We start from the raw sequence: 23,964 nt of genomic DNA on the forward strand, positions 1-23,964 counted from the left end.
AAAAAAAAAAAAAAAAAAAAAAAAATCAGAAGAGAATTCTAAAAGTTGTCAGAAAGATAAAACAGTCACCTAAAGAAAAGTAAAGAATCATAATTTACCAGATTTCTGAAGCGTACGTTGGGCATAGGAAAACATGGAGAAAAATATGTTCCAGTTATTAAAGGAAAAAGAACGCTGAACCTAGAATTTCATATCCAGCCAAACTGTCACTCACATGCAAGAATGCCATGAAGATATTTCCAGGAATATGAGGCTTCCGAAAGTTTGCCACACAAAATCCCAATCTGAAAACACTCTTGAAAGAGTACCCGATAAAAAGAGAAATAAATTCAGGAAAGTGCTGAGAGAGAAATATGTTGGAAGAATGGTCAAATTACTTGTTAAAAATTATTGTGTTAAAAAAAAAAGCAAGGATCAAACAAAATATAAGAGAAAAGCATATCCAAATGACAAAAAGAAAAAAAGAAACAGAAAAAGGCCTATCTATAACCTCTCAAAACTAAAATTGTAGACATTATCAAGACAAATAATTGTAGGTTTTGGATTAAAGGCAGCCACCATAATAAAAAAGTAGAAGATAAAACTTTTAAATAAGCATAAGAATATTTGATCTATCCAATAGAAACCATAAAGAAAACAAATAAAAAATAAAATAAATGTAGAATAAAAATAAAATATAAAATAACATAGCAGAAATAACTCCGCAATTAATAGAATTTCAATACCCATACAGGGACTTAGTGCATCAATTAAAACACAGCGGCTCTGTCCAAAATTAAAACAGTGTGGTACTGCTGCACTAATAGGCAGACTAATAAAGCAGGAGATAAAGAAATAGAGTAAGTCCATAAGAAACGTATTATATGAAAAAGGTATCATATCAAATCACTGGAGAAAAGATGAACTTTAAAATAAATAATGCTAAGGCAATTGGATAACTATTTGGAAAAGGATAAAATTGGAACAATACCTCACACCCTATCCAAGAATAAACTGCAAATAGATCAGATGTGTGATGCATACAAGAAACCACGCAACATTAAAGGAAAACAAGGTGCTATGGTTTGGATAGTTGACCCCTCCAAATCTCATATTAAAATCTGATCCTTGATGTTGGAGCAGGGGCCTACTGGAAGGTGTTTTGAGTCATGGAGGCAGATCTCTCATAAATGGCTTGATGCCTCCTCATCGTCATGAGTGAGTTATCACTCTATTAGTTCCTGAGATACCTGGTTGTTAACAAGAGCCTGGCACCTTCCTCCTCTCTTGCTTTTCTCTCTTGACTCCACTCTCATCATGTGATTTCTGCACAGGCTGGCTCGCCTCTGCCTTCTGCTGTGAGTGGACACAGCTTGAAGCTCTTACCAAAAGTAGATGCTGGCACCATGCTTCTCCTAAAAAGCCTGCAGAATCGTGAGCAAAATAAACCTCTATTCTTTACAAATTACCCAGCCTTAGTATTCCTTTATAGTAACACAGACTAGGACACAGGTGAGTTATCTTATAATCTGGTTGATTAAAAAGTCTCATTGTGACCCACAATTCAGAGTCAATAAAAGACAATATTCATTAATACAACTACATTAAAGAAAACTTTCACATGGCTGAAATCACCATAAACACAGTCAAAAGACACATTATATACTGGGAAAATATTAGTAATTAGCAATGCATGTCACAGATAAAGGATTAACATCCCTATTACACAAACAACTCATAAAAATCAAGGGAACAAAAAAAGACATACAAATCATCCATAAATATGTAAAAAGACCATCAGAATAAGAGAAATGCTAATTAAAATCACATAGATACCATCTTGCAACTGCAAGTTTGGCAAAAGTTCAAAAGCTTCACAAAACATTCTGTTGACAGGATATGGAAAAAATTGGCACTCAATTTCAATGCTGATGGGAATGCAAAGTGGTAGAACTCTACAGAAGAGATTTGGCAATATTTAATACAATATCTAATATTTGGCAGTATCTAACACAACCATGTATGGATTTAACCTTTCATCCAATAAATGATAATATATTAATTTACTTTGAAGAACCATATCCTAAAATATGAAACAAAATATGTACAAGATCATTTATGGTACACGTTGAGTATCCCTTAGCTGAAATGCTTGGGAACAGAAGTGTTTCCATTTTCAGATCTTTTTTGGATTTTGTAATATTTGCATATAAATAATGAACTATCTTGGGCGTCAGACCCAAGGCTAAATATAATATTCATTTATGTTTTATACATATGCTATCCATGTAGCCTAAAGGTAACTTTATACAATATTTTTAATAACTTTGTGCATGAAACAAGGTTTTGACTGTGACCCATGAAACAAAGTCTGGTGTGAGATTTTCCACTCATGGCATCAAGTAGGCACTCAAAAAGTTTTGGATTTTGGAGCATTTTGAATTTTAGATGTTTTAATTAAGATTCTCAACTTGTAGGATTATTTATAAGGACAAAATATTGGAGACAATCTATTATGCATATATGAATGATAGATTGGTAGAATAAGTCATTGCATATCCATTCAAAGGCATAATACACAGCTATAAAAATGGGAAATAGCTCTATAAATTGACGTGAAGTGATTGCCAGGATATTTTAAAGTAAAAATCATAGATAGTATGTTATAGTTTTGTATGAAAGAAAGTAAAATAAGAATATATGCCCATTTTTGCAAAAGAAATGTAGGAAGGATAAATTAGAAGCCAGGGAAATTGGTTTCTGGCAGGGAGTGAGTTGAAACAAGAAGAAAATGCTAAGAAAGGGGAACAGTTCTCTAAATGTACCTTTTATTTAGTTTTACTTCTTGACCCACCAAATATTTTACTACACATGAAAATAAAATTAAATCATCAAATGTTTTCCTCATGTTTGATGAGGAAAATTGTGTAAACAGAAACAAATGAATTTAATCTATATACCTTTGGTAGTTGACAAGGTGTCTATACAGAAGGGAAACATCAATCCAAGTAACTCTTGAACATAGTATTTGAACTGTACATTCTCAGGGGAACATGTTCTAAATAAAATAAGAACTGCAAAGAAAGTTTGTACTTTGTTTTGTTTTGGTAATGTTATACAATAACAATTCCCAAACTATTTTGGCAAATGACTGTATATGCTGATGTTGTTGAGAACCAGGGAAGCTAAGAACCTTTTGGAGAGAATCACTGTGGAAGAATGAGATACAAATAAGGAAAAGAAAAAGAAGAGGAAGACTCCTGCAGTATTAGATTGAAGTTAGAAGTATTAGTAAGTACTTGTTACTTTTTTTAGGCATTTATTTTTCTCCAATCTTACTGAGTTATAACTGAAGTACACTAAACTCCATGTTTAAAATATAGTATTTGTTGAGTTTTGACCATCGTACATTCAAAAAAATTGCCATGATAAAGACAACAAACACTTCCATCACTTCCAAAAACGTATTTGTGTTCTTCAACATCCATGCCTGCCTCCACCTCCATTTCTAAGCAACCACTAATCCACTTTCTGTCACTATAAATTAGTGTGTATTTTCCAGAATTTTATATAAATGAAATTATACGGTATGTGCTATTTTTTGCCTGGCTTTTTTTTACTAAATACAATGATTTCAGATTCACCTAGGTTATGTATCAAAGTTCATTCCTTTTTATTGTTTTTATTTCCAGGATTGGAATGGCTCTGTTACTAGATTCATATACATTTATAATTGCTACGTCTTCTGGATGAACTGTCTCTTTTATCATTATGAAATGTCCCACTTTATCTCTAGTGATATTCTTTGCCTTGAAATCTATTTTAGCTGATTTAAAAATAGCCATTCTAGGCTTTTTATGCTTATTATTTGCCTGGTACATATTTACTTTAAACCTATCTGTGCCTTTGCATTTGAAGTGTGTCATTTGACGGCAGCATATAATAACGACTTGCCTTTTTATTCACTCTGTCAATCCCGGCCTTCTAACTGAAGGGTTTAGATCATCAGCATTTAATGTACTTATTCATATTTGTTGGATTTAGTTCTACCGCTTTACTCTTTGATTTCCATTTGTCTCTTCTTTTTAATATTTTTTCTTTTTTTGAGACAGTGTCTTGCTCCGTCACCTGGACTGAAGTGCAGTGTCACCATCATAGCTCACTCTAGCCTCAAACTCCTGGGCTCAAGTGATCATCCCCCCTCAGCCTCCTGAGTAGCTGGGACTACAAGTACGTGTCATCATGCCTGGCTAATTGTTTTTTCTTAATTTTTTCTAGAGATGGAGTCTTGCTATGTTGACCAGGCTGGTCTCAAACTCCTGGGCTCAAGTGATCCTCCTGCGTTGGCCTACCAAAGTCCTGGGATTATAGGCATGAACCACTGCACCCAGCCTCCCTCTATTTTCTTTCCTCTATGCCCCTTTTTCAGCCTTCTTTTGGATTACTTAAATAATTTTTAGTACTCTGTTTAAACTTATCATTAGCATTGTGGCTAAATCTGTTTGTATTTTATTTTTAGTGGTTGCTTTAGAGATTACAATATATATATGTATTTTCACATTCAAGTAAAATATAGAAGCTTTGCAACCACATAAATGTCCTTTAATATTCCCTTCAAATGACCTATATGTTATAATTGTCATTTGACTGGATCCTCACACATTAAATACTCCACCAGCTAATGTTATAAATTTTGCTTCCAAAGGTCATAGGCGTTTTTTAAAAACTTTTTGTAAAAGTCTCTTATATTTACCCAGATATTTACCATTTCTGTTGCTCTTCCTTCATTCCCTAAAATCCAACTTTCTTTGTTATCATTATCTTTTAGCCTTTGATGAATTTCCTTTATCATTTATTACAGAAAATGTATTCTGGTAACAAATTATCTCACTTTTCCTGCATCTGAGAGTAGCTCTATTTTGACTTCACACCTGCAGGATATTTCTGCCGGATGTAGAATCCTGAGTTGGCAGTTCCTTCTTTTAGTACTTTAGAGATGTTGATCCCATCTTCTGACCTTTATGGGACAAGAAGAAACCTGTAGCCCTCAGAACTTGTGTTCCCCTATATGTAATGTGTAGCTTTTCCTCTAGCAGCTTTAAGGAGTCTTTCTTTGCTTTGATTTTCACCATTTTGACTATGAGATTACATGAGGTTTTCCTTGAGTTTATCCTGCTTGTGGTCTACTGAACTTCTTGAATCTTAAATCTACAAACATGGAATAATATTAAAATGCAAGAAGATGTTAATAGAAGCATGGAGCAGATACAGTGACTGCCCAAAGGAGGAGCAGTCACTGCTACAGAGGAGGGGAAGGGGAAGGGATGCCAGGAATGTATGAGACATAGAGTATGGGACAGGCCGTCTAGGCACAGGGGACAATGTGAGAAAAACTATGAGATATGACAAATAAAAAACCCAGTTCCCCATTCTCCACTTCTTTCTCATGTCACATCACTTTTTTTTTTTTAACAGCTGGTTTTGTTTTGTAACATTCTTAATGACATCTTCGGGACAGGCACATTTTGTAACTCTGCCTTGTCTTTTTATGGACAAAAATAGCATTTCTCACTTTCCTTGTATCTTTTGAGGATGTCTAACACAAGGCTTTTCAAATTTAAAGAAACAAAAAACCAACAACCTCCTCTTTGGACAGCATGTGGGAGGCTAATGCTGGTTGTGGCTCTATGAAAATGAAGTGATAGAACCAAGAAAATCAGCTTTCACTGTTAAAAGAGCACAAAAGCTGCCTCTTTAGACAGAACAAGTTAATTGATTGAAGCAGTTTGAGACTCTCAAATAATAGTAAAAAGTTTCATTTTATTACCCAACCGTACACCTATTAAAATTAACCCTCCAAACCTGAAATGATCATCCAGAATTAATTACTACATTTAAGGGGCTAAAATTGAGTGCTTTGTTGGTTTCTCTAGATAATTTACATATCATTACTTTACAATTCATGTTGTAATAATTTTTATTAAAATTAGTAAATGAAAATGGAATGATATTATATCCAAGTTTATAGGACCCTAGAATCAGTCACTAATCTTTTTTCTCCTTTAAAATTATAATTGTCAATTTAAAATATGTACATATGTAGAACTTAATCATTTATTTTAAAAAGAAAAGCATGAAACCAAAATGAGTTAGTATTTACAATTTCATTGAGATTGTATAAAACCCACAATCAATGCTGTAGAATGTAGAGAACAAGAGGAAAACAAAACAAAAAACAGAAAAAAGTGGAGAAAAATTGGCCAAAGTAGAGAAGAGATGGAAAGCAAAGAATACCAAAAAGTAAGTCAGGAGAAGAAGCACTGTTTAATTTTGTTAACTCAGCAACTTCCAAATTTATTCAACTCTGGAACCCAAAGAACACTCCAAGCACCAACAGTGCGCCAAGATCTTCCGTCCAGTCTGGAAAACCTGGTTAGCGTCTTCCTCAAACTTCAGCCAGGAGTAGCATGCACCATTGGTACAAAGAGCTGGGAGTTGCAAGACAAAGATTGGAACATTTGTTGGAAGTCCTCCTGTGTCTACCAATTCCCAGCAGAGACAAGTGGCCCTGGGAGCCCACACTTCAGTCCACAGCATTTCCTCCCACAGTCCACCTGTCTGGAAAAGCCTAACCAAAGGTAGTCTGCAGTCTAGGGGGTGGGTGTGAAGTGTTTGGTAAAACACAACCCACCTGTGAGATTCCTGCTATTTACTCAGACCCTGGGCACTCAGTGCACCTCCACACAAAATAGAGAGTGCGTCAGGAATGTGCCTCACTTTGGAGGCAGCACCCCCTCTCTCCTCCGGAGGAAACAACACAGTAGAGACTAAGGGAGCAGAGATCCCCAGACCCCAAAGCATGCCCATCCATGCTGGAGGCAGGAACTGTGAGCTCTTGCCATGGACTTCTATATTTCTTTTATTCCATCTCTCAACATCCCTTTTTTCTGGCCCCTCGGTATTTTCCGGTGGTCTCCTCTGCCTGTCTTCCTCCCCCATGTTCATTTTTATTTTCTATTTATCTCATTGAGATCAGAAGGATCAAGGTTCTTCTGGCCAGGTGGTGATCTTCCAGGACTTCCCCTGGCTCTCTCTCCCACTCTAAATAAATCCACCCACCCGCCATGCTCCCTTCATCTCCTCCTCAAGTCATCCCAAGCACAGTGACTGGAGGAGCCTTAGGAAATCCTCCAAACAGAGAGGGAGTGGGGCAGTGTTCATGTGTCCCTGTCAGTATCACCTCTGAGCTGGGAGGGGACGGTCAATTCTGGAGCAGAGTCTACCAGAAACCCTGGCTCCACTGCATCCCTCCACAGGCAGGAATCGGCCCTTGGGACATTTCCTGACAGCTCTGATAGGCCTCAAGGAGATAATTAATGCCTCACAGCTGCCTCTAACAGGAAAGGTGCTGGAAGAGGAGGGGAACAGGGAGGGAAGTGTGTAAATTTGCAAAAAGTTATAAAGCAACAGGAGAGAGCAGGGAGGGAATTGAATGAGAATCTTACTGAACAAATTTTGCTTGGAATCTCCTCAAGGGCTGTTCCGAGGAAACCAAAGGCAAGCTTAGGAACACTGCAGAGCTGGGCTTGTGGACGTCTCTGCAATGGACATAACTTCTGGAAAGAAGACGAAAGCTGAGGAGAGGCCTGTCCCTGGTCTGGAATCCTGAGATGTGGGTCCTTGAACCTAGCTAGTTACCGCGCAGGACCAAGGGGCTGTCAAAGGTTCCAGGTGCCCAGTTTCTGGGGCCAGGGAAGGGGAGGGCAGCCTCTGAAAAAGTGGTTTCTGACGAAAAGGCAGACAGACAGGGAGATGGAAGGGTCTCCTTTCCCAGACATCCCCACGATTGTCTGGGCAGACAGATGGGCCTTTCCTCCGGGCTTTATAGATTAATGCATCCTTCTTATCAATTATGGAGACAAGAAAGTGTAATTTTCTCCCCATGTTTATACTGTTCAGGATTAATCTGGCTGTAAATGGATAATCTGTCAGCTTTCTGAGACACTGAAGTGGGGAGGGGGTGGGGCGGGAAACAGGGAAGAGATTTACCAGCGGGTAATGCCATCTGCTTTATTAGGTTGTTTTATAAACCTGACATTCAATTTGTTCGGGAGGACTTCGTGACAGATTATTCTGCAAATTCCCAAATAATTACAATAACCAGAGAAAGGGAGAAAAGGGAAGAGGTAGGTGGGTTTGGGGGAGTAAGGGTGTGCAGCATGTTCGTGAGTAATGGTTCCAAGGGTAACATCCGTCCTCAGCTATTACCAAGGGTACTGAGAAAAGCTGGGCCTTAGAGGCAGGGGATTGACAAAAAGGGCCCTGACAGCCCTTCCACTCTGGGTCTCATATAACGTCCTTTTGTTTTCAAACCTTAAGACACCTTGCTCCCCTCAAGGTGGTGAATTCAAGTGAGCAGGGATTGTGTTATCATATTTTTAGACTTAAATATGCATATCATATTCTTTCTCCTGTCCCTGAGTCTAAATCCTGCTCCTCTCCTTACTAGCATATGAACTTGGGTGTTACTTAAACTCTGCCTCAGTTTCTTTGATGGTCGAATTAGGACAATAATAGAACTTACCTCCTGTGGCTGCTGTGAGGATCAAATTAGCTCTTATATGTAAAGCACTTAAAATAGTGCTTGGCACACACTGAATGCTAGATAAACTATTTGCTGTATTCTCATTATTTGTATGTTTATTCCACAGTGCAGAGCCCAGTGCTGACGAGATAGATGGTACACTCTCAGCAGATCTCTGATGGTTGAATCTGAAAAATCACAATGGTAGAATCAGAATCTCAGAGCTGATGGGCCCTTGGCAATCACAGGACCTATCCCTCTTCTCCATCCTCAGCTTAAACAAGGGACTCCCTCTAACATTGATGCCTCATTCCTTCATTGAACGTTTCCCATGACTCCTCAGATAGTCCTCACAAAGCCAAAGCCTGCCCTTCCCTAGTGCAGCCCTCCCAAAGGGTTAAAGCTGCTGGCGTCCTGGGTTTGCAAAGAGAGACGGGGAGAGCCCCTCCACTAAAGCATAGCCTCGATTATGAGCTTTGAGAGCTCATTTTTCAGCAGAATGCTATTCAATTACCCCATGCATGTTTATCTTTTACATTTCTGAATGCTGCCTTCTGTGGCTTTCTGTAATCTTATTTGTGATTGAGTTGGGACGGGGGTAGCTGGGGAAAAGAAGGCCACATAGTGCATGTCCCAAGACTCACCTACCTGACACCTGTCTTTGTGTCCTCAGGGACCATGCTCTGAGCTACAAGCATGTGATCATGGCATCCCATGCATGGAGAAAGGAGAGGGGTTGAGAATCCCTACTGCCTGCCTTTTTTTTTTTTTTTTTTTTTTTTTTTTTTGTGAGACCAAGTCTCACTCTGTCACTAGGCTGGAATGCAGTGGCATGATCTCAGCTCCCTGCAACCTCCAGTTCCCGGGTTCAAGCGATTCTCCTTCCTCAACCTCCCCAGTAGCTGGGACCGCAGGTGCCTGCCACCATGCCCAGCTAATTTTTGTATTTTTTAGTAGAGACAGGATTTCACTATGTTGGCTAGGATGGTCTCAATCTCTTGACCTCATGATCCGCCTGCCTCACCCTCCCAAAGTGCTGGGATTACAGGCAGGAGCCACTGCGCCCGGCCTGCCTGCTATTTCTGGTGAGCTCTGTGCCTTTCCAAGGACAGTAATCTATTACCCCAGTTGGCCACTGGGTATTGAGTCTCAGGGAATGGAGCCATTTACTCTGTGGCTTTCTACAAAGGAAATGTCTGTACCATGGGATCCAGTAATGGAATACCCCCTAACATCTCAGGGTGCATTCTTGACCATCGGCTTCATGCTATGCATTGTGTTAATATAACATAAATCAAAACTATGACCCCTCTTTCAGATGAAGAAACATGCAACATGAGGATAAGTCATTTGCTCCATACAGTCATACATGGAGTTAAGGCTTAGAGGGTGTCATAGGCTGCAATTGTGCTGCCTGTCCAGAACTGATCTCCCCACTTCTTCTAGTAAAAGATTTCTGTGGGGAGTCCATTGCCAGTAGTCTGGATGGCATGGCTGCTGCCCTTCTTCAGGGATGTGCACAAGACCCTGGCCTGACCAATCAGGATACCTCATGCCCTTGGTCACAGTGATTGGGTTCGGGTGGTCATGTGACCCAAACCCAGATAATCAGATCTTCCTATAGGACTTTTCTGCCAAAGCTAGTGGGGAAGGAGCTTTATTCTTCCTGGGGTTGGTTGCTAACTGGTAGGATGTGAGTCTTAAGCTACTACCCAGCCATGCCTAATGCCACACCTATGCTCTGGACTTTCCACTTAGATTAGTCCAAATATTCCCTTCATGCTTGGTAGTATGAGGCTCAAAGTATTTACTTTATAGCCTCATTAATATAGGGTATAATTGGCATCTCCTCCCCATCTTCAAACTTCATCTTGTAAATTCAAGGTGTTTATCAAGGAAGGACTGGGAGCTAGGGTGGTCCCCTGCATCTCAACAGACGCTGGATTATACAGCTTTGTAGGACCCTCTCAGTTTCCAGATGCTTCCCTTGTATGAAAACCCCCTTTCCTATTATTGTCCTTGTGTGTGCTGACAAGTGCGTTTGTAAAGTTTCTCCTATCCCCCGCCCCCCACCCCCTGTGAAGGCTTCTGTCTCTATCAGTAATTGTAAACTCCTGAGGGTAGGGCAAGCAACCATTCCTAGGTGGTCTTTATCTCCATCAGTTCCTGGTCCAAGGCTCTCAAGTATCTGATGTGGCTTCTGGTGGTTTGAGGGTATCGGAGTGTTTATGTGTATATAAGTGTGTAATTGGAAAGATGGGGGAATGAAGAGGAAAGAACTGCCAAAAAGCATAAATGCTGCACGAGAGAGAGAGACAGAGAGAGAGAGAGAGAGAGAGAGAGAGAGAATAAAAATCTGAGCTGAGCACAGAAACCTCCTTGAGTTTGCAGCATCTGGGAGACTGCTCAGTAAGTTCAGTTGGCTTTATGTCATCATTTATTCAGGCCCCACCTTCTACCAAGAGAGAACTGAAGGAATCCACAACTGTGGCTACTGAGATACAGACAAGGATGACATCAAATCAGTGTTCACTTTCTTAATTGTGTCTTGCCTTCCCCAGGAAAATTTGACAGGCATGGGGGTTGTTGGTTTTGTTTTTTATTTTTTGTTTTAAGAGACAGTGTCTCGCTGTGTGGCTCAGGCTGGACTCGAACTCCCAGACTCAAGCCATCCTCCTGCCTCAGCCTCCCAAATAGCAGGGATTACAGGTGCCTGCCACCAGGCCTGGCCTTCCCAGGAGAATGTACCCGCTGCCGCTGTCCCATCTGCACACTCACACCATGGCTGGCCCACAGAGCGACATTTCCCCACAATAGCACAGGCTTTGGCAGCTTAGAAGCAGACAAGGGCAAAAGACTGAATAGTGTATTCCCAAGATTGGAAACAAGGCTCAAATGTCTACCTTTTTAAGAAATATATTTAATATACAACTGAGGTTCTACCTAGTGCAAGAAGGCAAGAACAATAAGTGAAAAGCATAAGTTTCGGAAAAGAAGAAGTAATGTTGTGTATATTCACAGACGCTGTGATTTGTGTACACAGAAAATTCTAAGAAATCTAGAAAAATGCCACTAATGCATGAATTTAGCAAGCATACAGGAAACAAAACCAATATGTAAAAATCAATTGTATTTCTATATAGTCGCAAAAACCAACTGGCAACTGAAATTTTAAAAGCATTTTTTATTTTAAGTACTGTAAGAAAACATTTAAACATTTTATGTAAATCATGACCACCCCTGACCCAATTACTGTGGTCCAGGGCATGAGGTATTCTGATTGGCCAGGCCAGGGTCTTGTGCACATCCCTGAAGAAGGGCAGTGGCCATGCCATCCAGACCACTGGCAATGGATTCTCCACAGAAATGAGAGTTTTTGTTGTTGTTGTTGTTGTTTACCAAAGGCCCTGTGCACCCTGAATGTGGGCCTGATGTGTACATCCAACACACCTGGGTATCTTAGTTTCTAGGGCTATCACCATATAGCACCATGAACTGAGTATGAGATCACAAAAATTTATTCTCTTACACTTCCGGAGCTAGAAGTCCAAAACCAAGGTGTTGCAGAGCCACGCTCCCTCCAAAGCCCATAGGGAAAGGATCCTTGTTTCTTCCAGCTTCTGGGAGCCCCAGGAGTTCCTTCCCTTGTGGCCACATAACTCCAATCTCTACCTACATTCCCCTGTAGCCGTCTTCCTTCTGTGTCTCTGTGTCCAAATTCCCCTCTTCTTTCGAGGACACCAGTCACATTGAATTAGGGCTATCCCACCCTATCCCAGCATGACTTATTCTTTTTTTTTTTATTTTATTGTTGCCTTTAGTTTTTTAAGAATTATTTTATTTTATTATTTTTTATTAACCAGTTTACATCTGCAAAGACCCTATCTCCAAATAAGGTCTCAGTCACATGTACTGAAAGATGGCTTCCAGTACACATATTTTGTGGGGGGACATAGTCTAACCCATAACATCAGGTCTCTGCCTACACTAAAATGTATCTGTGAGGATGTTTAGTTGTACACGTGTCCGGGCTTGCCATTACACGGGTCTGTGCCGTGCCCCTGCGGAGCACACCTCCATGCTCTGTCTGTGTGGACCTGTGCATTGGCTTTATATCAAACATGGAGGTTTCTTTAGTACTAGTCTAGTTTGCTCCCTGCTCTGTTCTAAGACTCCTCACCTGCCTACAGGGTGCTGTGCTCATATACAAAAGCAAGGGTTTTCAATGACTTTCCACAAGTAAAAAAGTTATTTCCTGACAGATTTCTTCCTCCAATTATATATTTACCTCCCCCAGTGGCTTAGTCAGGAGCAAAGACAAAAGTCTCAGGACTCAGGCTGACTCGGGGCATGCACACACATACACATACACACACACTTACTTTCACACGGACCCCACAGTTCTTCTTGAGTGAGATAAATATATGCAAAATGCCTCACAGCACCGCAACCACTAGGGTCTTCTACTCTAGAACTGCATGTACATTTAAAGGCACAAACATTAATATCTGAAAATATTCTTTGCAGATAAAAAGCCCAATAATAACTCATCCCCCCGCCCCTCCAAAATTACTCTAAAGTTGCCACTGATTTCCCCACTGGCAAGTGGGAGCAAGTAGGAGGAGGGAATAATATAGTCTTCTTGCCTATCCTGATCCCAACGCCCCCGAGAAATGGGGGTTCACAGATGGAGTTTGTGGACCCAGAATCATTGGGGCAATCATTCTGTCTGACCTAGAAGTAACTGGACAGGAACCTGAAAAGCAACAGATCCCCTCTGCCTCTTTTTGGTGAAATATGGTTTATCAAAGTGGGCAGAAAGTTTGAGGCCATATATCAACCTTCCCATTTTACAGATGGCGAGACTGAGGCCATGGAAGTCATTTAGCATTGCCTACACCCACAGATCCAGTGTCTCCTGCCTCCTGGTCCAGTATTCTTTTCCCATCCCTGCCTGCCTCACCTCCTGCCCCCATCTTTTTAGACTTTGGGAACAGCAGTGGTAAAGAGGGAGGATAGAAGGAAGAGTATTTCATGTCCAAGGAAGGTTAGCAGGAGAGAGCCACAGAAGAGCATCTTGTAAGGTACCGAAATCCAGCTGAGGCTTCCTCCACAACCCAGACTTCTCTCCCCAAAAATTCCATGACATCTGCTGACTGCCTGGCCTTCGCTGATCTGTTGAACCCAGAGACACTGTGGTTGCTCATGTGCTTTGATCCTGCAGGCGCCGGCGGCTTTTTGTTCTATTATTCACTGCAGGGCGGATGCTGAGTTGTCTCTCCTTATTACAGGCAGTGATTGGGCTGCCCACCGCCTCCCCAAGGCCACTGGATGATAGCCATCAATAAGTCAGTAGCAGCGGCTGGCTTTGAGATGCCTTTTGGGAAAGGAATTTGTACCATTTCAGAATCATCGTTTTCTACAAGCATCCTTTTTGGGAGAGATCTGGAGAGAAAACAATTAGCATAAAATTACAGAAATCCATATAAAGATACTAAGAGGCATACCTTATCTGCCCAGCTGGTGGCAGCTTTTGAAGACAGACCCTGCCTTTATATCTGTGTACCCTGCACAGCATCCGGCACATAGTGGGGCATCCTCTAATGTTTATTTAATGACCCAATGTGTGAGTGAACATCTCTTCTCAAGCCTCAAACCCATTCCCTTCAAAAACAAGAGGAAAAGAGGCACTGAGTATCATCAAAACTTTTAACCATGTGGCATTCTGGATAAATCTGTTTATTTGTTTATCCACAATCTCCCCACATACACATTACAAGACACAGGCTCCATACAGGCACTTTGTATATTCCTAGCACCTACAACAGTGCCTAGCATACAGTAAGTCCTCAGAAAACACGTGCAAAAAATGAATGAACTGGGTGTCAGGAGACCTGGGAACGAATTCCAGCTCAGTCACCAGCTGGCTGAGTGACCTGGGCCAGTCACTTCTCTCTGGATCTCAATTTGCCCCTCTGTGTGGCAAGAGCATTGTGCCAGATCTCCGATAGAATCAATCACCTAGTCTAGACATTTCTTGAAGAACATGGGACATTGTGTCACCCTACCAAGTCCATGCTGTGAGCCTTCCAGATCCATGTTCTGTCCCCAACTTCCTCCTCCACAGTCATGAGGTGCTTTGATAATCTATACAGATGCAATGTGACCGGGTCACACGGAAAAATCTCAGGGGCCTGCAACCAGAGGGAATGTGTGGAGGCACAGACAGGAATATCCTTGAACGGAATGCATGACTTCTGCGAAATTCATAGCTTCGTTTCTGCACTTGCTCTCCTCCCACCAATAATCCAGGCCCAGAAACCCTCCCCCGCCCTCCTCCCCGCGGGGCACAGGGTAATATCCACGGATGAGATGGAGTCTGGAGCTGAGAGTGCATGGAAAAGACGGAAGCCCTGAAGAAGCCACCTCCTTAGCAGACCTTCTTGGGACATAGAAGTGGAATGATCGAGTAGCCAGCAAGCACTTCAGCAAGGGCAGAGTGATGTTTTTTATGACTAATCTTCAAACCCCGGACAAGAGGAAACACATTCCAAAGCGGCTGCTTGAGACAAGAACAGGGTGGGACGCAAAAAGTTAACTCAGAATCAGGAGATAGGAGAAGACTCAGGCACACCCAGCTAGTGAAGATGAATTTAAAGAGAACGCTATGTAGTGTGGCTCCGTGCGTGGAACAGGACACATGATTCTCCTGCCAGAGAGTGGGTTCACCCCTCTCACCTAACCCTTCCGTTGTGGGGTGTGCCCTTCAGATAGTTATGCCTGGGTGGGCCCCGAGCAACCCCTCCACTCTCACGCCCCCACCCTTGCAGAAAACTAGCCTATCTGGAATGGTGACTTGTCCGGGTGTACGATGTCTTCCTGAGGTGGGCAGAAGGGGTGTATTCCCTGTTTGCAGCCCCTAGGGTGGCAGGCGTAGGTTGGGCCTAGCTGGCTCCTATTCCTGAGTCTTGACACCTCCCCCGCTGCCTGCCTCCTCCTCCCCCCTCTCCCCTGAGCCGCGGAGCTGTTTGGCTCGCGGTGCCGTGTTCAAAGTCAGGGCCAAGGCCAGGGGAGGGGGCAGGCGGTGGTTCCCAGCACTGCCCTCACCTGATATTTGCTTTCCAGGCTGTTGACTCCCAAACAATACAGTGCATGCCGATTTGCAGGGTACCTTCCGTCTACTTTCCCAGTAAACCACTCCCACCAAGCAAACACGCAGGGCTCCCCTGGCCCGCGCGGACCTGGAAAAACACAGCGCTTGGCTGGCCTCCCCGGCTGGCCGGTCTGGACCCGCAGCCTCCCGGCCAGCGCCCCTCCGCTGCATGGAAGCAGCCGTGCCATGGCGCCTCGCGGCCACGAGAGGGCAGCCGCGGGCCGCAGAAATCCGACCGCGCGCGGCTTCCCCGACCTGCGCCTGCGCAGACCCGGGGCGGTCGCTGGCCCTGCGCCGGGCCAGTGCTTCCGGCTCCCTAGACTGCGGCTTTCAGTGTGCTGTGGCTCTGCGGTCCCGGGAGGGAACAAAGGGCGGATTTCAGGCCTCCGGGCCGTGCAGCCTCACTCTGAGGCCCGAGAGGCGCGATAGAGGGTGAGATGCGGCCGGAGCTGGGAACGAATTCACCGGCCGGCGGGGAGGCCGCCCAGTCGGGGGCGCTGACCGCGCTCGCCCTGCCTTCACCCTTCGGGTCACCTCTCGCACTCCGCAGCCGAAAGCCCCTCCGCTGGGTCACGTTTCTCCATCCCGCTGCAGTGTGAGCAAGGTCGGCTTCATCCTTTACAGACAGAAGTTCCAATACCCGGAGGCCCGGAACCTGGGAGAGGGCCATTGGGAACGTCGCGTTTGCAGAGCCCCAGTAACGGGACTGTGGACCGTCCTCTTGCTGCTTGAAGTTTCAGGCTCAGAGCAGGAAACGACTCGAGAGCTCAGCCAGGCACCGATGAGAAGAAAAACAGGAGAAGCACATTACCCAGGGCCATGGAGCTTGCCAGTGAAGAGTAAACCAGGCCACGTTGGGCCCCTGCTTGGGACCCTGTCCTGGCACCCCCACTCTTGGAGAAAGTCCGCCCTCCCAAGGCCTCCAGGCCCGCCAGCGTAGTCTGGCCCTTATTGCTCTCCACCATACCCCACTCTCCACTGCAGCTCTTCCCCATGTCCCAGCTGTGCACATCCCGCCCCATGATCCCAGCCGCGCCCAGCTTCACTCTCTGCTCAGCAAACTCTTGCTTGTCTTCTAGGTGTTGGCTTAGAAAACATTCTCCCTGCAAAGTTTTCTAGGCGTTCCCTGCACCTCTCAGACAACCCTATGCAACACTGTATTCCAGGGTAGCCCACACAGAAGCTCACCTATCTGACCCAGAATACGAAAGGCCCGCACTAGGTCTTAATTTATATGTCCCCTACATCCGAGCTGCCCCATCTGACTCCCCAATTTCTGGGCCCATGTACTTTTCACCGTGCTGCCCACTGGCCCTTTCACTATTGTAACTAAAATAAGCAGATTTATGGCCTAGAAGGGTCTATGCTTCTACGTCAGAACAAGAGCCTGCTCTTTTCCAATTCTTGGGAGAATATTATGACAATTCTTGCTTCTGAAGCCTGGAGAATAATTTTCAACATGACAGTCTCCCTACTTCTGTGGTCCAGAGGGTACTTTCTAACTTGAGTTATTCTCATTATTCCACAGTGTTAAACCAAGCAGTAGGATTTACAGAGGTTGAGGGACTTCATGAGTTCACTTGAACCAGAGCAGCACGATTTTTATTTTTTTATGTAGGAATTTCTTTTGGGGGGAAAATAAGGAGCCAAGAATTCTATTAATGCTTTTAAAATGGTTTAAGTGGGAGGAGGGTATAGGGACAGGGAACTCTACTTTCTGCTCAATATTGCTGTGAGCTAAAATTTTTCTAAAAAATACAGTTTATTGATTTCTTTAAAAAAAAAAATGTTTTCGATGTCTACTGCACCAAAGGATTATAAAGTAAAGCAGCTGAAGAGCTGTGGACAATTGTTAACAACTAATCATTTCCAAGGGCTGTACCTACATTCCCAGTGAAGCACATATTATAACTTCCCAACCTAGGGAGCCTTTCCCTACCCTTTTATGTGGAGTCTATTTGGTGTCACCTATTGTTTCTTCTTCCCTGACACCAGGGAGTCTGATTTTTTATGGGTGTAGTTAGGAACTGAAAGTTCTTTTTTTTTTTCTTCAGAATTTGTTACATTTATAGAAAAGTTGCTATGTTACTTCTTTGAAGAAGAAGAGTTGAAACTTTTATATTTCTCTTTTAAAAAATGTTTTGTTTGAGGCCCTAGGGTTTTGTTTTTTGATAAATGCTCCCTCCCCTCAAAGATGTCCAGGTCCTAATCCCTGGAACCTGTGAAACTGCTGCCTTACAAAGCAAAAGGAACTTTAAAGATATATTAAGAGTCTTGAGATCGGGAGAAAACTGTGTTAAGCAGAGGAGACATGTCCACAGAAGCAGAGGTGGCAGTGATTCAATGTGAGAAAGACTCAGCTGGTCGCTGATAGCTTTGAAGACGGAGAAGTGGCCACAGACCAAGGAATGCAGGTGGTCTCAAAAATCTGGAGAAGTCAAGGAAACAGAGTCTTCCCCAGTGCCTCCAGAAGGAACAGTCCTGCCCAGTGAGACACATTTTGGACTTCTTACATACAGAACTGTAAGATAACAAACATGTTGTTTTAAGCCACTATGTGTGTGGTTATCTATCACAGCAGCAATAGGGAACTAATACAAACACACCCCAAAGGAAAAAAAAAAATCCTGCCATAGATCACGCAGGTGGTAAGAAGGAGGCTAATTGGATAGGGGAGCCAGATTGGCTAGAGCTATTGTGAAGAGAAGGAGTTCTTGCAATAGTAGTAGAGGTTACCCAGATAGACTTGTGTATATTCTTTGTTATTACAAAATCAGTATGAGTTGGCACCACGTGGGCATATTGGTGGAGCATTTGCATGCCCTGTTTTATATTTTAACTCTTTGTATAGCCATTTATATTTCCCCTGCTAGCCTGAAAGATTCCAAGATGGCATTCATCTTTGTACTCCTGTTGCCTGCAGTGGCTTCTGTGAATACCACCTTATGTTCGTGAGGCACTTCGCACTTCCCAGAGCACTGTGTGGCCATTATCCATTTTGAGTTCTTACTGCAACTCTTGTGGGGTCAGGCAAGACTGGTGGTGGCATTATCGATAGATTCCATTTTACAAAAGACTGGCACCCAAATTTCTCTGACACTCAGGCCCTCCTCTCCCCAAGAGTCCACCTATTTTCTCTGCAAAGTGAATTCTAAGCACAGATGAGAAAGTTGAGGCACTGCTGGCCTCCTAAGAGCCCAAACTGGGCCCTAGGAGTCTCAAGTTACTGTACAGACCTTCTTGGTCTTCTTCCCACTCTGAGAACAGGAGAAAAATCCTCTTGTGCAACTGGTAGTGGAGGAGAAATGCCACAACAGTGACACCACCTTGTCCCTCAAGGACATTGAGCAGTGTAGGGTAGAAATGAGGATGGGAAGGGTCCAGGTGGGAGTGGTGGGCAAGGCTGACCCAGGGGTCCCCAGTCCCAGACCTTACCTCTTGCACTCTGACCCTCCTAGGGAAGCGTGGCTGAGGAGGTAGGGAGAAAGAAAGGTCATGCTTTCAGCCTGGACTTCAGGACCTGGCCTGAGAACAGGTCAGAAGAGAATGGTATCCGTCACCATCTTACAGTTTTAAAATTCTTTGTATGGCGTCAATGTTCTCACTTACAGAGAAAGTACAGTCTCTGGAGTTAGAGACAGGTTCAAGTCATAGGTCTCCACTTACCAGTGGTGTAACCTTGGCAAGTCACTTTCCCTGGCTGAGATCCCATTTCTTCATCAGCAGAATATGGCCTGCAAAATCGTTGGAAAGATAAAAATAACATATGTAAAGTACATGGAAAATAGTAAGCACTCAAATGGTAGCTATAGTTATTAATAACCAAGAAAACGGGGGAAGTGAATTTCTCCAGGTTGGACAGCTAATAATCGGTGGAACCAAGATTCCAAACTACCCCCAGAAGCTTCAGTTCCTTATCCCAGGGCCCCTCTGCTCCCTGGAAACTAAGTCTCATACTTCTGTAGCCAGGTGCGACCCTCCAAGGCAAATCTCTGCCCACGGACTCACAGAGAGGGAGCCCCACCAAGAACCCGCTGGAAGCCCAGCGCCGCACAGTTGCACATATCTGGAACCTCCCACGACTGGAGCCCTGTGGGGCGCGCCCGGACCCGAACTGGCTCAAGAGACTTGAGGACCGGCGCGGCGCGTCTCCTTTCTCTGGCTCCAGTCCCCGACTCCCGTCCCAGTGCAGAGGGGCCGTGCGATGGGAGGGGGAGAGCTGTGGGTCTGGGGCTCCGGCCTGGCCGGTGAAGCCCCAGGACCCATCCGCTTGGTGTTAAGGCAAGGGGTGCGGTACGAGGAGCGCAGGGAGCCCCGAGTCCCAGGCGCAGACCCAGCTGCGGACCCCGCCGTGCAGCCCTGGTGTTGCAAGCGTGGACCGTGGGCGTGAGGCCCCGGCGGGAGGCACTCGGCCGGGCCGCGGCCGGGTCTGCAAGGTCCTGGCGCGGCAGATCCCGGCCCGCCCTGGCCCGCGGCCCGCAGGGTTCAGACGGGGCCGAGGCAGCCAAGCCCGGTTCGCTCGCGCCAGGCGCTGGAGCCAAGGCTGACGGGCGGTTCTGAATGATGTTTGGAGGAGGGGCGCGGCCCCCAGGGCTCCGCGAAGACGCGCTGCAGGGCTGCCCGGGCCCTCCCTCGGCGATGCGGCCACCAGTCCGCTCCGCGTCCTCAGCGGCGGCAAAAACTCCCGAGTCCCGGGGCTCTGCCGGGCGCCGGCACTAGAGGGCATGAGATGCTGGCTTCCCCCGGGCTCATCACCTCGGGGTTCCACAGCACTTACGAGGGATGGGGACCCCTGAGTAGACCGCGGACGGAAAGTAACGGTGGTTTCATTCTCTGCAAAAGAAATCCTCGCGCGCACACGCGTGCCCGGGGCCAGGCAGACCTCCAGCAGAGGCCCCCAGGTGGGGCGTGCAGAGCTGCTGAAAGTGGGCACCTGCTTTAGGAGGTTGGCAAGCACAGGGAGCCCAGAATCACCTGTGCTGAGCCCTAAAGGGGGGCTTCTCACAGCCCTGATGTGCCCCCTTACCGCGATTAAGGCTGTTTGCGAGTCCTAAAGAACTTTGCGTTATGCAGGGCACTTTCAACCAACCGTTCCTCTATGTACAGCCACCTGTGAAGCTGGCAGGACCAGTACCTTTATTCGTTTTACAGGTGAGAAAGCAAAGGGGTGGGAAAGCCCTAGGTTCTGTGCCCGGCTGCCTAGTCAGGCTCTGCCAACCAAAGATTGAAGTCCCTTCTTTCTCTCTCCTGCCAGGAGGCGAGGAAGTGTCCACCCTATCTATTGAGAGGCCTCTAGTTTAAGAATTAAGCCAGGCAGTCGCTGCTGTGTGGAGGGGTGTTGACAGCAAGTGACAAGGAAGCAAGTCTTTATCGCAGGAAAAATTACCTAAGTGGACTCCTTAGCAGCCTCCCTTCCATTTGGAATGAAGATTAGCACCCCTAGCCCTAGAGCTGTGATTCTAAAAGTGTGGTGCCCAGACTAGCAGCAGAAGCATCACCTGGGAACTAGTAAGAAATGCATCTTAGCTGCCCCCTCCTAGGCCTACTGGATCAGAAGATTTGAGGGAGAGCCAGCCCAGCTATATATATATATATCTCCAGAACGGATCAGAGAGAACAAACATCAAGGATGTAGGTACCAGACACAGGGCAGAAGGTAGCCAGAAAAGTATGCCTTAGGGAAGTGAAGGACACTAGCCTCATTCCTACCTTGCTTCAATAGCTGGACCTAGCATAAATAGGTTACTTTTCCATTGTTCTAGCTTCCTCTGCCCCATCTACAAACATGGCACAGCCGGCTTGCCTTGCAAGGCCTCAGCGGCAGCACACCGTTTACACACAGGCCAGTACAGCAGTATTAGGCTAACCAGAAGGATCTCATCCCCATATATGGTCTCATTCCAAGTCTATGTCCGAGTACCTTCATTGTTGTGTGCGAGATGGTTTCATCCCTTGAAAATATGGCCACTTCAGCATAAAATAGTTACATCTTTATAATGATCGATTATCTCATCCTATCCCCTTTTACACGCAGCTGAAAAATGACAGGCTAGGGACATAGAACGTTGTGAACTTTATACCATTAGAATTGCCGCCCATTAAATGATCACTAGGTAATGGTCACTAAATTTACCAATTAAGGAAATTATCTATAGAATACTGCAAAGACACAGTAAAAAGACTGAAGTTGGCCCATTTCTGCTCAGGAAGTCCCTTCACTCCTAAGCTTCATATGTTGTCCTTTTGAGCCCAGCAATTTTTAAGGAGCCTTTGAAGAGATTGTCTGATGCATGAAGAAGTTTTGAAAACCACTGTTCCAGAAAAGCCTATGTATCAGCTCGAAGCAAGCCCTGCATCGAAAGACAGAATGCCATCACTGCTTAGGAGGCCCAAGGAGGCAAGAAATGGACTGGGAAGCCCAGAGTTAGGAGTGGTGTGATAGGTTCATTCCTTAGAGTCTCTGTTGTGTGTGTTTGGGGCCCCAAAATATATTACAAAGCGATGGAAACTTTAGGACTCCATATAATATTGTATTTACATAACCACTCAGCTCTCAACTACTGTCTAAGAGTACCTACTGAAGATCATGTCTTCAACTTGCTAAGTCTGATCTGGGTATTAGCCAACTCTCTGAGTTGAGGGAAACAGATGTAACCAGGTCATCTCATGAAATGGAGCTCTATTGTTCAGTAGATAGGGTAGTAAGTGGAGCAGACACTGCTGTTCGCCTTCTCCCTAGCTAAGAGAGGGCTGACATTGACTGGGTTAAAGGATAGAGCTACCCTGTGCTTCAGGCGGCTGCATTCCTCCCTGCTGGCACCAGTGATTGATTTAGGAATGGGTAGAGGGTGCAATTCTGACCAATGAGATGTGGGAGAAGCTTGCTGGGGAGTTGGTGGAGTATTTTCCTTTCGCTTTAAAAGAGGCACAGGAAAGGTGCATTCCCTTTTTTCCCTTTTTCATCTCTGGATGTCATTGCCTGGAACTTTTGCAGGCTTCTGATACCATGAGAAAAAGTAGGCTAGAAGGACAAGCAAAATAGAGGGTGATGAGAAGAAATTCAGGAAACATCTGGGATCTTCATGACATTGTTAAGCCACTAAATTAGCCAACCCGGGGAGTGGGGGAAATGCTTAGGATTGTCTCGTTAAGTGAGATGACTTATTTTTCTTATGAAGACTGCTTTTAGTTGGGTTTTGTGTTACTTGCAACCCAAAGCATCCTAATTGATGTAATTAAAGAGACTAAAATCTCACTGTAATACCAGAGGAGAGACAAAAATCCAGCCAGGTGTCAGAGGGAGGTGTCAGGAGGACATTTGGGACCCCTGGCCGCTCTAAGCATTGGGTTGCCTCATCACCCTGATCCATCTCAGGAGTTCCCAGTTCCCAGTGTTTCACCATGAATGTGGCCCCATTACTCTCATGTTGTCTCCCTTTTTGTGTCTGTGGTTTTCTCTTTCTGCCAGCTGCCTGGTTCTCTCTATAATCTCCAATTGAGATTTCCAAGAATGAGAACTTGATTGGCGTAGTTAACCACACTGCTTGTGGTAGGAAAGAGATTCCATGCCTGGCCACCTTACAGGTTGCTGGTCAGTCTATGGACTGGCTGTCCTTGAATCAGTTTCCTCCTTCTTGTCTAAGGTAAGGAGAGTGGATATAGGACCTGGCCAGCCCCACTCAGCCTGAGGCTCTGGCAGAGGCCAGGGGCTGGGAAGGTTCCCCTAGAAGGAAATAGTGCTCTTGGCAGGTGCTAAGACTGATTTGCCAGCAGAGCCTTTCTTAGAAACAATGAAATGGCAGTGCGGAGTCTACCAGGGTCAGAACAAAGGATCTACTCCTACCACAAGCCCTTTCTGTTTTAGATCTGTTCTCCCCAGCGTAAGAGGTGTCGGGCCAACATGTTTGCCTGGGTACCTAAAGCTGCCGCCAAACGCAGTCATACTACTCAGAAAATATCCCTGCCCCCAGTGCACCTACCCATGCATCCATACAGGAAGCAGACATTCTGCCGCTGCCCAAAATGTGCACGCCACACATGATGTTTGCATATGGCACTTTATGGGACACTTTTTAAGAGTTGTTTTGTTGTTTGAGTCCCTGTGAAACCCTTCGCAGTGCAGCACTTTGTTGGGATGTGGGAGAAGCAGCCAGAGTGACAGAACCAGATGCAGATTGACGGAACCAGATGCAGATTGAAGAAACGGCTGCCGCAGAACGTTTCCTAAAACAAAGGTTTTAAAAAACAC

The 23,964-nt window shown here is 44.8% G+C and overlaps 2 protein-coding genes across 2 annotated transcripts in view; both read right to left on the minus strand.

Annotated features, from left to right (window-relative positions):
- The window catches only part of LOC108539523 (uncharacterized), a 63,114-nt gene extending 46,376 nt beyond the window's left edge, over positions 1-16,738 (minus strand). The window contains exons 1-6 of the mRNA XM_017888281.1: positions 16,523-16,738; positions 16,251-16,440; positions 15,671-15,804; positions 15,003-15,125; positions 14,632-14,757; positions 14,183-14,227 (exon numbers count right to left, since the gene is read on the minus strand). Of these exons, the coding sequence (XP_017743770.1) occupies positions 14,183-14,227; positions 14,632-14,757; positions 15,003-15,125; positions 15,671-15,804; positions 16,251-16,440; positions 16,523-16,738 (834 nt within the window). The remainder of the gene's footprint in view (positions 1-14,182; positions 14,228-14,631; positions 14,758-15,002; positions 15,126-15,670; positions 15,805-16,250; positions 16,441-16,522) is intronic.
- LOC108539524 (translation initiation factor IF-2-like) lies at positions 14,287-23,722 on the minus strand. Its single transcript, XM_017888282.1, has 4 exons — positions 23,696-23,722; positions 19,725-20,431; positions 19,383-19,450; positions 14,287-19,241 (listed from the first exon to the last, which is right to left on the minus strand). The coding sequence occupies exons 1-4, from the start codon at positions 23,720-23,722 to the stop codon at positions 19,210-19,212; spliced, it is 834 nt and encodes a 277-aa protein (XP_017743771.1). The 3' UTR covers positions 14,287-19,209.
- Between the last annotated feature and the right edge of the window lie 242 nt (positions 23,723-23,964).

This window comes from Rhinopithecus bieti, unplaced genomic scaffold (genome assembly GCF_001698545.2).
Source record: "Rhinopithecus bieti isolate Rb0 unplaced genomic scaffold, ASM169854v2 scaffold_15813, whole genome shotgun sequence".
Taxonomy (NCBI): Eukaryota; Metazoa; Chordata; class Mammalia; order Primates; family Cercopithecidae; genus Rhinopithecus; species Rhinopithecus bieti.

Bases quoted from the DNA above. Each gene is read 5' to 3' on its own strand.
- LOC108539524 (XM_017888282.1), bottom strand. From the start codon at position 23,722: ATGTCTGCTTCCTGTATGGATGCATGG. The intron at 20,432-23,695 runs GTAGGTGCACTG...CATGCCCTCTAG, and splicing joins CTTCCTGTATGGATGCATGG to TGCCGGCGCCCGGCAGAGCC. The intron at 19,242-19,382 runs GTAAGTGGAGAC...ACCTGTTCTCAG, and splicing joins TTGCCAAGGTTACACCACTG to GCCAGGTCCTGAAGTCCAGG.